Source organism: Equus asinus, chromosome 20 (assembly GCF_041296235.1).
Source record: "Equus asinus isolate D_3611 breed Donkey chromosome 20, EquAss-T2T_v2, whole genome shotgun sequence".
Lineage (NCBI taxonomy): Eukaryota > Metazoa > Chordata > Mammalia > Perissodactyla > Equidae > Equus > Equus asinus.
The window spans coordinates 46,268,418-46,283,925 of record NC_091809.1 but is presented as its reverse complement, the minus strand read 5'-3'; the positions used below and the strand labels follow the sequence as shown (position 1 = coordinate 46,283,925).

Sequence of the window (15,508 nt, the reverse complement as noted above, 5' to 3'; positions counted from 1 at the left end):
CCTCTTAGCCCAGGAGAGCACGTTACTTAACAGCCCAGAAATGAAACCCCTTCCTCTCCATGAACTCGGGGTATGAAAGAGTCCTTCTCCCCCCTCTACCTATCATGTCACTACATGTCCCCTCTCTGCCATGTCTTGGACAGGATATTGCCTTCAATACGTGTATTGTAAATTACTGACATACTCCTTATTTAGAACTAAAAGGTGAGATGGAAGCATTTAATGACTCTTCGCTATGGCTGAACGAGAACAAAAAGAGGCTACACACCTCCACGTGGAGACCCAAGAAGAGCTGGTTAAAGAGAGTTAATAACGGATGTGTTATGAGAGGGTCCTGATGTTTGGAGAGTTAGAGGAATCCTTCAAAAATGCAGCTCCACTTGAGACTGGATCAGAAATCAGAGAACACAGAAAACCTCGTCTTTATCCATGCCCTGAAAGGCTAAGTAGGAAGAATGGGATGCAGAGAATGGAGAAGGGCCTGTGGTAGTCGAGGAGACATGAACTGAGCCCAAGCTAGAAATAGGAGCTCAGGACCAAAGGGTTTTTAAGACTAACCTTATCAAATCTTACAACAGTAACCAAAAAGTATAGGAACCTCACATTTCAGATCAAGAATTAAATCAGTGGCTGTCCACTTTGGCAACCCAGGAGTGTCATCTTTGAAAAAGATAGATGCCCAGTTCCACCCAGGACTTCCAAACCAGGACACCTCTGGTGAGGCCCAGCAAAGAGCCACCAGCCATTCTGACACCCAGCTGGAATTAAGCAGCACTGGGCCAAATTCTAGAGCTGTTTTCATGCTCCACTTCCAACTTGTTCTCCCCCAAAAACTTTCCCAGGACCCAAACCAGTCCCCAATGAGTTGAGTCAAGTATGGCTTTCCTCCGGAAACTTCCATTGTTTCGAGTTCCTGACTGTAAATTCCTTACCAAGACTCCACTTGCCCCTCAGCCGGAGTATAACAAAAAAAGGATGATTTACACAAACCACATTTATTTAGGGATAACTTGCCAAAGGAATCATTTGGGTTGGTTTTTATTTCTGCAATTCTTCTCAGTAACTCGTCCATAAAGAATACCATGCAATTGGAGGTTCTGATCTGATGGAGTGTTTGCCACCGCAGCAGCTCAGCCAGGGTCCCTAGGGCCAGTGTCCCACTCCAGAGGAACCAAGTCCACACTCCCCACCCCCAATCACGGCCTGTTCTTCCAGAGCTGTCCAGTCTTGCTGCCCGGCTCCGAACCCTCCATCTTCAGCCCTTTGACCGAGCAATGAGGCAGGAAGACAACTGGGAAGACGAGGGGTCTGCAACAACTGGTACAGCGACTAGGGATGCACAGAAAGTCTGCCACTGGCAAGGATGAAGGGAACTCGCCTTTCTTCTCAAAAAGCTTGCTCTGTTTTCAGCATTTCTCCAGCTGACTTCTTTTCAGGTGGGTTACTTGGTGCTGTCCTTGGAGACGGCCAAACTGGGTGCTGCGGGCGAAGGGAAGAAAGAAACCAAGCACAAGTGTGAGAAGTATTCCAATCACAGTGGTTGCCACTCACTGAGCTCTGTCTGTGGACCCGGTCCAGGTCGGAACTGCACATGTGCTATCGCGTTTGATCCTCCCCCCCGGGAGGTAGGTATTATTATTCCCTTCTCTTTTTTTTGGTGAGGAAGATTGGTCCTGAGCTAACATCTGTTGCCAATCTTACTCTTTTTTTTTTTTCCTCCCCAAAGCCCCTTACATAGTTATATATATGCTAGTTGTAAGTCCTTCTAGTTCTATGTGGGATGCTGCCACAGCGTGGCTTGATGAGCAGTGTGCAGGTCAGTGCCCAGGATCCGAACCGCTGAACCCTGAGCTGCGGAAGCGGAGTGTGCAAACTCAACCTCTATGCTACTATTATTCTCATTTTAAGGATGTGGAAACTGAGGCTCAGAAAAGCTAAGTTGCCTGCTCAAGATCATCAAACTTCTAAATCACAGAGTTAGAATTTGGACCCAACTCCAAAGCTTGTGATCTGAACTGCTGTGCTGTGCAGCCTCAGAAAGGGGACATGGCATGGTGCCCCCTGCATTTCAGTAAATTTAATCAATTCAGTAGAAAACTCAAAGTTTCTTTGCTACCCCTGCTTCCTATTGGATGACACCTCTGTACCTAGGGTCTCAAGCCGCCTGCAGGCCAGAATCCACCCACAAGCTTATTTAATTCAGCACACAGTGTTTTAACATAATTGACTGGCCTCTGAAGGCCTCTGAGTTTGCGGCCCTGGCCTCTCATCACATCCACTTTATTGGGTCTGTTTATAGAGGATGGGGATGCTGTTTTCTGCAGAGTTTCTACCCGACACTGAACATGGGGAAGGTAGCTGTGGAGAAAGTTCACTCCTATGTCATCTCTTCCTCCGAGACTTTCTGCAAACAGCGTCACCGGAGGGGTGACACACTCCGCAGTAGCCACAGTGCAGCTGTGTCAGCAGGTCTCTGAGAGGGAGGAGGAGGCCTGGCAGTCACTGTAGCATCACATGGCAATAATGGGAGAAGGCTGACCATATTCAACTGCAACTTGGGAGCGGAGCTAATGTTTCTCTTGGGGGAAGCAGGCCAGGTCTCTGATGGCACACTTCCCTGACAGAACCTTTCTCTGCTGCAATCATCTGGGAGTCATGTGTCGTCAGTGCTGGTGCAGCAGGAACAAACACAGGCCATCACTGCACGAAGAGAGGAGGCCAGCCTTCCTGTACCCAGCAGAGCACTGCTCCCTTCACAGCCTGGGCGCCTATCATCAGTCTACAAATAGCATCGTGTCCACTGCCAGCTCACTCCTTTTGCCCTGACCCCTGCTCACTACACGCCAGCTGCCTTTTCTAAGTGCTGTACTTCCCTGGGGAGTTGAGCAGAGAGTAAGGAGGAATCAGACTCCATATTATCACGCAGACTTCAGCATGCAGCCTCCCTGGCAGTGAGATTATGTCAAGGCATAACAAGTCACAGAACAAAAAAATCTAAGAGTTGGAAGGGCCTTTTGAGAGGAAGGACAACTATCCCTTCCAACACAATGCTTGTCCATGGATCTTACAGCTCCCTCTTTATTAGGTTGTGTTCAACCAGGGTTGTGCTGATGAGGGGGAGACAGTCAACCCCCAACGAAGGCGCCTCTTTCCACCATTAAAGTCAGTCATCTCTGGCCTTAATGGGCCTTATCACTCGAGACTGGGTATGAGGGCAAGTTCAATATGACTCTTCTATCCAGCAGAGCTTCAGCTTCTCAGACTGTCCTACTGCTCAGAAAAATCTCGGGCCTCTGCATGGTGACCTCTCAGGTGACTAGCCATGTCCACCACCCATGAGTTTGCAATATCCCTCCCAGCTCCCTCTCCCACCTCCAGACACCTGGCTCAGCTGGGCCCAGAACATTCTCACCATGGTCATGTAGGTGGCCTCTGATTTTCCACTTGATTCTTCTTCCTCGATCACCTCTCGTATAGCTATTGAGGTGTAAATGTGTTTCTAAAGGGGGAAAAAGTGGTACAAACATTTCTAAAAATCAGCAAATCTTATATGCCAGAGAAAAGGCCATCCACTACTACTCACAGGGCATCAACCACCAAAACCGATAGGTTCAGACGGTATGGAGAACTAGAGAATTATCATCAAGAATGATAATTCAGTCCTCAGCGTTGCCGAAAATTAAGAAAATCAACTCATCAGCAAAGAGCACTATCTTAAGAATCTAATTCTTTGCTTCAAAAGCCAAAATCTTTGTTTGGAGGGGCCTTTAGATAGCAGCACGGAATCCTTATCTTGCCAAATTATTTGTACTCTGTGGTTATTTCCTCCTAATTAGAGGCATGGCGGGATGGCATTAATGAGCAGCTAATTGTTGTCGTCTCTTTCAGAAGGCTTACGTAGCAGGGACAGCCCTCACCGAACCTCAGATCTGGAGGCTGGGGGTACTTTGTGATTCCCCCAGTGACAAACTCTTGGGCTTCTGAACCAGGCAGTGAGAAAATCCTTCTCTTGGGTCACAAACAGCCCCAAAGATGGAAAGGTAACTACTCAAAGGAGATTTTTAAAAGTTATTCGAAGAAGATTTTTTTAAAGTTAAAAAAAAGAAAGAGAGAGAAAGGAGTTCAAGGATATGAATCCTTTTCTCAGTCCCCAGTAGCAATTGTTTACAGCTGCGTCACGAGCTAACAAAGAGGAAAAAGTTCTTGGTCCTCTCTTTCTAAAGGTCCCCAAATATTTCATCTTAATCATTAACTCCTTCGCTTCCCTCCCGAATGTATCATAATTCTCCTGTATATTTATTTACACAGTGCTTCCTAGGTTACAAAGCACTTGCATATCATTTTATTTGAACCTTACAACAGGGCAAATATGTTTGTCCTCATCCTCATTTGACTGATAAGATCACTAAGGCTCAGGGAGGTGGCAGAGTGGCGCTTGGACAGGGGCTTTCTGACTCCAAGTCCAGTGCTCCTTCCTGGGCCCTACACAAGGCTGTGCTGACCATGCTGGGCTGGCCCGCCCCACCCTGCCCTACTCCCTCCTTTGGGGCTCTTATTTCAGTGATAGATTTCCTGAGCCCCTGCTCTGTGCCAGGCGCTGCCTGCATGACAAGACCTAACGATGAGTAAGACAGTTCACAGGAACAATGACACCACCTTGATTCTGGAGCAGTAAACACCTCGCCCTCATTGGGCACAGCAGCAAAATGGCAGAGTTCCTCTCTTACCTCTGGAAGGGCCTTCATTGTGTTCTCCAGGCTTTTTACCACAGTTGTGGAGGTTTCTGAACTGCAAGGCATGAAAAGCATGTGGAATCAGCCAGCCAGCACTGAATATTGAAGGGTGCCCACGTGAGACCCACAGAACTTTGTGAAGACAGAGACCCTAGAGGAGGAGCTGGTCTCACGAGACTTCTACAGCCAGCGCTGCCCAGCTCCCCTTGAAATCAGAGACGTGCACCGCTTTAACGGAGAGCAGAAAGACATTCTAGAGATGGTCTGGGCTGAAAAACAGCTTCAACTTCTCTACTGTCATCCTAACAACTTTCTGCCCATAACAATTTTGGGTGAATTAATAAGAGGGGCCATGGGATTCGATTTTACCATTTCCAAGGACTAAGGAGATGTAGCTGAACCAGCAGGGGGCAGCAGAAGCTCAGCCAGACACCAGTTCAAAGGGCTCCTGGCCTCTCCCAGGGAGGAGGCCAAGCAGAATTATCCCCACAAACACCCCAAGCTGTGAGGTCTGGCCGCTTCCCAGCCCTTGGCCTTTGATCTCTTGACCATTTGCCACTGAACATACTTCCTTTCTTTCTACTTTGGCCTAAGGTAGTGCTAAAGAAAATTAGAGTTACAGCTAGAAAAGAAGCCATATTTTTTTGTCTCAAAGTGGAAATATTTTAACCATATTTTCTGATTATAATGTAGTATGTTCTCACTGTAAAATAAGTCAAATAATACATAAATGTAGGCAATTGGAAGCTGAAGGTCCAGTAAACCTCCTACCCTCATGGGACCCACCCTCTCCTTTATCCCAAATACCACTATTAATATTGCAGAATGATCCTTCCAAACCTCTCTCAGTGCAAGCATGAGTACACTCACACAAAAGATATTAGTATATTTGCTAAGTGAGCATTATATAATTTTCTTTTTTATAAAAATGAGATCGTACTATATATTCTATCATAGCACTCCTGGGACATCTTCCCATGTCATTACATACAGGGCTGGGGGGTATTTCATTGAATGGAATACTGATTCATTGAATCATCACCTTTCCAACAGGTACTGAGGATGATTTCAATTTTTAATTACAACCAGGGCTACAGTGACCATGTTTATGCACAAATCTCAGCATATCAGTCTGATTTTTTAAGAATAAACTACTAGACACAGAAATGCCACTCTTCATTTGGAGGGAAACTGAGGCCCAGAGGGGGGAAATGAGCTGATACAGAACCCAGGTTGTCTAACTCTCGGTTCAGTGCTGTCAGCATGCCCAGAGCAAAGACCCTCAGAGAGGCCAACCAAGTTCAAAAGCAAGTCAGGAAGCCCCTGAGGAGTGGAAGCACAAATGTAGCAGGCACAAGCACTTTCTGTAGAATCCATGTGCCAAGGGAAAGGAGACTCCAAAGTCAGCATTCCTCTTAATGGGGGCCCTCTCCCACTGACACCATTTCAACAAGAGTCAATTTGCCCTACCAACACATTTCATCAATGGTTGGGTAAACTGAGGAACATGGACCTGCCAACAGGCAATGAAACACTAGTGCCCAAGTCAGAGCACCTGGGCATTTCTGAGATACTGGGAGAACTACTGATAAAATTCAAGCCTTTAAAAACACACTTCAACAATAAATAACTTAGGACCTAAGGTCAGCCATTCAAAAATAGCCTCTCATAATTAGAATGTGATCCTTCAAAGAAAGCCACTGACAACCCTCAAGATCTGAGCTTCTATATGAAGCGCATATTGAAGATAATTCAAAAATCACTCCTCTCAGGCATTAAATGTCACCACTACAGTTCTTGCATAACATTTATACTTTTAATTATGCTCTACTTAGACCACCATTTGTAAAAGCGCTGGTAATCTTTGTAAAATACCAAAGCGAATGAGGATGGTGTGAAATGTGCAAGGCCCTTCAGGAGCACTGTGAGAAAAGGGGGCGGGGTCACTGTACAGATGGCGTCTAATGTGACAACCACAGATGGTTCTGTTTTAAAATGCCCCCTGCTGTGAAAATGGCACAATTAGGGCCTATCGCTCTCTTCTACGTCAGTTTAGAGGTGGTCCTGCCCCTCCAGCCTCCCGACCCACGAGGTGCGAGCAGCCCTGTACCTCTTATTCCTGTGGGTCTTCTTCAAGGTCAATATCAGAACAGAAAGCAGCAGGACTGTGGCGCAGACAATCCCCACGATGATCACCAGGTGATTACCGCCCAGGATCTCATGTCTGAGGGTTTCCGGGGTCACCAATGCTTGGGAAAGGAAAAGGCAATGAGAGGGCCTCCATATTCCAGAAAACAGCTGACAGCCCCACCAGTTCTATACCAAGCAGCACCAGCCAGGTCAGAAAGTGGGGGGAAAAGTTCAGACTCCCACACATGTTGAAACACTGAGACGCCAGCTGTCCCCATTAGACTGAAAACCAAAGTCTGAGCCCCTTGCTAAGGTGGGCAAGAGAATAGAATAGCACCTCACCGATAGTAGAATTTACTTTTACATTAACAATCTATCTTAAAATGTAGTTTACCAAATGACATAGAAATAACAGACATTTTAGAGGCTGCTGATCTTTCCCTGGGAAAGTGATCTTTTTGAAAAGGATGTACGCTACAACACTCAGCCCCAGAGTCATGACATCAAGTAAGACCTTCAGAGGCCCTTCCACCCATATGGTAGCCCCTTCATTCATTTCCTAAATTCATTCTAAATACACACATCAAACACCTCCTGGATGCCAGATATCACTAAGCATGGAAGATACAAAGACAAATAACACATGGTTCCTGTCTTCAAGAAAAGGGGCAAACACATAAACAGAAAACCATAGCCTGCTACAGGTGCTATGAAGAAGTCCATATAGGGTACAGAGGGCCAGAGAGAAAAGGGTACCCAATTCCATGGGGAGCAGACGATGAGAATTTGTCAGCAAAAGTTTTAAAGTTTAAGCTGAGCCTTAAAGGAAACCTCAAGATGGTTGGACGGACAATACGGGCAAGGATGGAAGAGACATTATGCACAAGGTCTAGAGGCCTGACAGGATGGCGCTTTAAGAAACTAGAATTACTTCCACGGGTCTGGCTCAAAGGTTGCATTTGTGGGTGTGGTATGGAATTAGGCTGGACAGGTAACAGGATGGACCTCGATTATCTCAACTAGGAGTTAGGCTTTTTTTCTGTAGGCAATGGAAGAAACCGCTGAAAGATTTTAAACAATGGAAGAGAATGTTCAGATTTGTGATTTAGAAAGATGGCACTGATAGCTGCATGAAGAATGAAAGCAGTGGCTGAGAATGAAATAGAGACTGGTTAGAGGCCTACAGTCCAAGACAGAGATGAAGACAGCCAGAACTAAGGTGCTGGTGATGGACCGGAAAGAAGGCAGATTCAAAGTCAGTAACAGAAATGACAGGACCTGTCGACCTTTTAGATTAGGGGTCATGGGAGACGGAAGAATCAAGTACAACTCCCAGGCATCCAGTTAGATGACTATGTAGATGGTGGTGCCATTAACTGAGGTTGAGGAGATGGGCCGGGGAGAGGTGTGCAGGGGTAGGTTTGCATATGTTGTATTTGAAGTACTTGTGGAATATATCGATACATGGATAGAGATGGATAGATGAGTTGTGTCCAACATGGAATATATCGGATATATCGAGAATACAGTGTCCAATACTACTGAGGTAAAGAAGGCCAAGGAGAGGCAATCAGAGGGCCATTGGTGATCTAAGCTAGAGTAGAGGTAGAAGCAGAAACCAGACTGTGGTGCACTGAGGAGTTAATCAGAGATGAGACAAGCGGCACCACATATAGTCCTTTAGCAAGCTATCTGGCTATGTCAAGAAAGAAATATATAATTGATTGTGGTGAAGGTTGCACAACTCTGAATATACTAAAAGCCATTGAGGCGTACACTTTAAATGGTGAATTGTATGGCATGTGAATTGTATCCCAATAAAGCTGTTTTAAGGAAAATAAAGACACAGGAGAGCTAAAGTAAACAAGGACCCAAGGTGAGCAGAAGAGTGGCATGTGTTCATAAGCTGAAAGGCAGAAGCTGATGGAAAGTGAGAGCTTAAGAGCCATTTTGTGAGGTTCCTGAGAAGAAGGAGAGAATGCCACCCGTGCTAGAGGAGTTCGGATAAGCCCAGAAGGGAAGGCAGCTCAGGACGGCAGGGCAGAGATAAGGATGGGGGTAAATGCAGAAGTTTGTGGGTAGGGAGCGCTTGGAAGTTGAATGAGCTCCCACTAATGGCTTGTATTTTCTCTGTGAAGTGGAGATAAGACTTCTGAGAGTGAAGAAATCCATCTGTCCTGCTTCCCTCTCCAACTGGGCCCGTTTGCTCTTAACAACAAGGTGTCTCCATAGACTTAAGTCTGTGGCCAGAGGTATCAAGGTGTGTTCCATCTTCACCTCATTCCTGTCCCCAATTAACCACAGCCAACCCCTGAGGGCCCTAGCGAAAGGCAAAGTCCACAGGCCACATCCTGACTGCTAACTGGGTTATGGTTTAACTTTAACCCCTCACTTATCAACCTCTCTCAGTCAACACAATTGAGTCTTTATTCTCCTGCAACCACTGGCCTTAATGCACAGTGTTTGCCAGAATACGGAACCTTTGATCAGAGAACTCCTCTATTTTTGGTTCTGGTCCCTTCTTGTTTTCTCTCTGTCCTTTGCTTTCTCTCGCCAGCTCAGGATCATTTTCCCTTCCACTACAGAGCATACAGTGTCGCCCTTGAAGCCAAGTGAAAATGACTTTGGACATCAATTCCAATCCATCTCTGAGCTCCTGTATCTTTAAAGTGGTAGATTCTATTGGCGATGAGTAAGGTCTGGCAGAGGGCTCGTGCTGACTGAATATTAGCTCCTTTTTCCTTGACCTACCAGTAGGGCCAGAACTAGGTGAGGCAAGCCAGGTGCCTAAGGTACTAAATTTAAGGAAGCATCACTCTCAGGGTCGTGCAAATACAGGATCAGGACCTGAGAGTGATGCTTCCCTAAAGTTTGCACCCTAGGAGCCTCTCTGGCCACCCTAGTCCTGGCCATGCCTACCAGCTACGAGGTCCCTCATCCCTCCCTAACCAATGCTACATACTTCGGAGCTCTTTTTGAACCACGTGCAGCACAAAAGTTTTCCTGAAGGTCAGGTTTCCCAGGTGGATGCTGCAGGTGTAGCTTCCTCTGTCAGACTCCTTCACTCCTTGGAGCAGGATGGAGCCATCATTGCGGGAAGTGTCCCCCACCAGGTTTACACGGTTCTGGAAGCGGCTCCAGTTCTGGGGGTACCGCACAGGTAGGTTGAGTTTTGGGTGATAGCGTAGCACAATCTCCTCCTAGAAGGGAAAGGCAAAACATATGAGATTGCAAGGACTGGGGCAGGGGGAAGGGGTGAGGGGAGGGGGCGGGCACAGGGAAGGTTGGGGGGGAGCTCCCAGGATTCACAAGGCACTGTATGTGCAGGCAGTGCAGGTACTATCAGACTGTATGAGATAACAGAGGTCATGTACACACACGAGTGTGCAGGCATGTGTAATTGTAAAGGACACCACCAAACAAAGGACAACTCTTCCATCTGAAGAGAGGGATGAGGAAAGCAGGAATGAGGGACTTTCACTTTTTGCACTTCTCCAGTAAAAAAAGCAAAAGTACACCTTTTCATTTTATGACATTTCCAGTTGGACTTCCAATAGGCACCTGAAATACGTCTAAAACCAAACTCCAAATTTTTCCCCCAAACCAGGTCCTTCCAGTCCATCCCATTTGAAGAAATGGCAACACCTTCTTCCAGATACTCAGGCTAAAAATCTTAGAGTCATCCTTAACTCCTCTCTTTCTTGAACAACTCACATCTAAAATGCCACAGCAAATCTATCACCTCAACCTTCAAAAGATATCTCAAGTCTAGCGACTTCTCACCTCCTCCACAGTTAGCATTCTGGTCCAGGCCACCCCGTCTCTCACCTGGCTTCCTGCAAAGAGCTTCCTTCCTTGTCTCCCTGCTTACTCCCAGCTACGAAAGCCAGCCTCAGAAATGTAAGTCAAATCATGTTACTGCTCTGCTTAAACCTCTCCAATGGCCCCCACTTCTCCTAAAAGGACAAGGCTCTCCGTGATCTGCCCCACCCACTTTTCCTCTCTGAGTTCATCTTCTTCTTGTTCTTCCCTCACCTACTTGGGTCACGCCAACCACACCAGTTTCCTTGCTGCTCCTTGAGTACTGGCCTCAGGGCCTCTGTATTTGCTGCTCCCTATGCCTGGAACATTCTTCTCCCCAGACATACACACAGTTCACTCTCTTACTTTCTTCAGATGTCTGCTCCAATGTCACCTTTTTGATGAGGCCTCTCTGACCACCTGTATAAAATAACAGCCACAAACCCTCCCTTCCTGTTCTCCATAGCTCTTAGTATTACCAGACATATGATGTATTTATTTCTTCCTTATTTTACCACTTATCTCCCTCCACCATGGCTGTAAGTCCCACATCAGGGCAAGGGCTTTGAGGGTCCACCACATAGGAGATGCTTAAAAAATCCTCGTTAAATGAATGAGTATTGGAATTTTTTTACAAAGTTATGTAACCATTATTATTTTTAAAAAGCTTTTAAGAAAAGGAAATGGGCCTGGCTATACCACCTCAAAGACGAATGCGAAGACCTGGCCCCCAACCTCCTGTCTCCTGTGATTCAAATTCACAACTCAAAATGTCAACTCCCATCCTATTTTCTGCTGCGACTCACTTGGTGGATGACATTTAAATGCATCTCAAGCTCCCAGAGGTAAACCTGAGGCTAGAGGTAATTCCCTATTCTCCATCATAACGCCACCCTTTCTGACCCACTCAGACAGCATATAGGAATCAAGTGCGTACAAATGAATTTTTTAAGGGATGACCTGGAAAATGTCTTAATTTATAAAAATTAAACATTTTGTAAATTTTGAACCTTAACTTTTATTAACAATCAGCTGCCTGGATGTCCCTCACAACACATCTTGACCCACAAGTACATCACCATGCCACAGTTGACATCTACTGGTCTAGTGAACTCGCTTGCTGTTACCGCTTCAGAGTTCACATGAAATACTCCTCACCCTGGTCCCCAGGATCTCCTACTCCCAACATCTGAAGCATCCATGAAAACAAAGACAGTTCCCTCCATCACACAAATGGGGCAACAGGGCACAGAAGATAACTCACCCACATAGGAATAAGAATGATTACATTCTTATTCTAGCCCACAGCTTTCCTGGCTAAGCCACACAAATCACGCCCCCCCACCCCGAGACACACACACACACACACACACACACACACACACTCTCCCATGAACTCCACAAAGAGAAGGGAGAAGAGGAAGGAAACTAAAATGCTGTGGCCAAATCATGTACAAATGCTTTACACGGACTATCTCAAATAGATGCATCTTGACAACCGTAAACATTAAACATTTTCTTCCTCTTTTTCTTCTTCTTTCTCTTCTTCTTCCTCTTTCTCTTCTTTCTCTTCTTTTTCTTCTTCATCATCTTCAGCAGAGTTATTTTTCCCACCAGGAAGCTGAAGCTGCCCAGCCAAGCGGCCGAGCTAGGAGGAAGCCCGGTTCTGACAACATCCAGAGCCCAAGCCCTTGCAGTACGACCACACGGCACATGACACCAGGAGTCTCCCTCTCCCCTCACTGTCCTGCCACCATCGGCCAGGGGCTTCTACACCGTGACAGTTCCTCCTCGTTACCTTGGCGTGCCCTTCCGACGAGAACATCCAGTCTACCTTGGTCATGCGTTTCTTTTCTGTGCTCTGGAAAACACATCCCATCTGAATCGAATCACCCACATGGACCACGAGCTCTGGAGATAAAATGGTAAATCAAGTCAAACCTAAGGTATAATCTATAGAAGTCAAAGAACTTCTAGAAGAGATAATGTTTGGTCAAAGATTCTCAGCAGTAAAATCGATGTCACTTCCAAATACTGTGCACATTTGCTCCACAGATGATCTAGATGATCTTATGTGGACAACGGTCTCAGAGGCCTCTCACTCAAGCCAAATGACACCCCCAGGCTAAGAGAATACCCTCTACCTGCCCACATACATCAAATCTGAGGGGTCCTACTGCCTTCATACTGTAAGAAACACTTTCTGGTTCCCTTTAATTCCTTTCACCTTGCATTTTCCAGAATTTCTCCCAGGAGCCCAAACTCCAAGTTCATACTAAAGAAAGTATGAAAAATCTTGAAGCCCCCTACTTTCTGTTCACCAGCTTAGATGTCCACATCTGCTTAACATAAACAGGAAGTGGAAAGTTATATAATTCTCATTCTTATATATAACTCACTGGCTCTCCCAGCTGAAAAACTGATCAAGAGTAACTTTCTTCAACTTCTTTTATTCTTTTTACAAAGTTGTCTTAGGACTTGCTTAGGACAGTTCTGGCTACAGTACAGGTCACAGGACTCTTTGCTAATTAGACCAAGAAAATAGACAGCTTTTCTCTTGACTTTTGTTTCCACTTTAATCCCTGCCCTCATCCTCTTCCAGATGCCCCTTGCCCTGCTTCTGGCTCTCTAACTCCTAGGCTCTTCCCTCTGCTTACTCGTATAAGCAGCTGACCCCATCACATGTTTACTACATAAGTCATTTCAAGAGGTCCCTGGAGAAGAAAACAATTAGAAAGATGTTTCTGATTTTTCAGTAATGCTCTTTTCAGATCAACCAGAGAGTCAATTAAGAAATGAAAGGCAGGCTAGCATTCAGGGAGACACACGCCTAGGTCTTAACTGGACAGAGTTCCTTCAAAAGAGCATTAAGCAAAGCTCATGAAGGAACAAACAGTGCATAAGCCAACCTTTTCATCCAAACTGTTTTCCTGGGAGAACATTAGCTTCCTGCCCAGCAGGAGAGAGACACAATGGAAGGAAAGCAAAAGAAAATATTATGAACTTGAAACTCCATGGAGGGAATTATTTTGAAAGCAATAAAAATTCACTCCAAAGAATTCCAGTGGGGAAGGAAACTCTAAATCCATCAGCACATTAAGAACTGAACTCTATTTTTTAAATGCAATAACAATGACTGAACATTCTGAGTCCTTTCAGCACAGGAGGCACATATGCTAGACACCGTGTATGTAGTCTATCAGCTAGTCATTACAATATTTTGAGATAGACACTATTCTCTCCCACTTTACAGAGGAAGAAAGCGAAAGAACCCAAAGCCACATGGCCAGTAAAAAGTAGAGCCAGCCCTCAAACCCAGGCCTGAGTGAAAACAAAGCCCAGGCTTTCTCCCTACTATACTATACCACTTTCACATAAGCAGAGGATGGCTGCTTCTAGAGCAAAGGTCCAGGAAGTTAATATTATCTTCATTTGTCAGAATATTGTCTATCGTATTTAAAATAAGAACCATGAAAAAAGGAATCGAAGTAGTAATCATAGAAAAATTATAAACTGAGGGGCAACCTTGTAGAGAAAATTATAAACGACTGCACAGATAGAGTTTTCACAGGGGAGGAGACAACCTCCATGAAACAAGTTGGACAACTTTCCATTGGCCACAGGCAAACTGTTAGGAGTTGGAATTATTCTGACTCTGGCTGGAAAGGAAAAATAAATACAAGTTGCTCCACTGGCCACTGGGGAAATATCTGACTACCCCTAAAATTGTTCTGGCCTGTTTCCATGGATTCTTCAACTCTCGAGACTGGCTCCTTTTGGTTCGTGCCCTCTGTGTCTCTTCTAAGCAGAAGAAGGCACCCAATTTGTAGGCCATGCTTGTATGGACAAGTGTTCGATCATGGCATCAGAGGACGAAGCGGAAAGCAGTTGCCCAAAGACAATCCTTGCGGAACACAGGCAGCTGATTCATTTCCTCTTCCTAGAGAACCAAAGCTTTGGAATCAAAAGAAAAATGCCAATTGAAAAAAGTAGGAAAAATTAGGAGAGAGGCCAGAGGCCACCTTCTGCAATTCCTTCTACGATTCCTTTTTTAGAAATCAGATTCAAGTGAGGGACACTAATTCAAGAATTTCATTCACTCGACAAATGTGTATTGATTGCTTACTCTGTGCCAGGCACTGTGCCCAAGGCTGGTCAGGGGACAAAGAACACAGACCCAGGTGAGGAGGGAAGACACAGCTGAACAGGTGTCACCAAAGAGGAGGACAGGCTGTTCCAAAGGGCTCATTAAAAGAATGGACCTAAACTAGGCGGTGGAGAGAGGAGGGTCCAGATTCCAGCTCTCTAACCAGACTGCAAGATTTCCTGAAGCCATAGACTGCTTCTCCTATCTCACACTTTTAAAGAATGTATCTAATTCTGTGGTTTTCAATCTTTTTTAAAGCAGAAGCATTCTTTCTGCAAACAAAATCTTACCTGGCAGCCCAATGAATCAAACTAGAAAAAGGAAAAGGACTTTGGTTGCAGTGGAAGTGGCAGCCTGAGGTCCCACCTGCCCAGGCCGTTATCAACCCCCTGATCTGTTCTCAGCCTTTGTGTGGCCTCCCAGGTCCCTTGAACCTTCAGGGTCCTACAGAGCACAGTTTTAAAACCACCAATCTACAGAAGCCACTCCCTCCATTTACAAACGGGAAAATGAGGCCCCAAGAAGTTAGAGAGAGCTGCTCATTTTTTTTTATATCCCCCAGAACACTTAACATAGGGACCTATGAAATATGGATGTGGCATCGGTGTGGACAACTGATGGGAGGTGTCAGGGTATAATAGAAAGACGATGGACTTTGTTGACAGAGGCGCCAGGGTTCAAGTACTGAATATGCCAC

The 15,508-nt window shown here is 45.6% G+C and overlaps 1 protein-coding gene across 4 annotated transcripts in view; it reads right to left on the bottom strand.

Moving 5' to 3' along the window:
* Positions 1-976: 976 nt before the first annotated feature.
* JAML (junction adhesion molecule like) overlaps positions 977-15,508 on the bottom strand; it is a 24,389-nt gene continuing 9,857 nt past the window's right edge. For all 4 annotated transcript variants that reach the window (XM_070490200.1, XM_070490201.1, XM_070490202.1 and 1 more), the window contains 6 exons: positions 12,463-12,575; positions 9,826-10,063; positions 6,844-6,982; positions 4,728-4,788; positions 3,413-3,499; positions 977-1,479 (listed from right to left, as the gene is read on the bottom strand). In XM_070490200.1, coding sequence (XP_070346301.1) covers positions 1,387-1,479; positions 3,413-3,499; positions 4,728-4,788; positions 6,844-6,982; positions 9,826-10,063; positions 12,463-12,575 — 731 coding nt within the window. In that variant the 3' untranslated portion in view covers positions 977-1,386. The remainder of the gene's footprint in view (positions 1,480-3,412; positions 3,500-4,727; positions 4,789-6,843; positions 6,983-9,825; positions 10,064-12,462; positions 12,576-15,508) is intronic.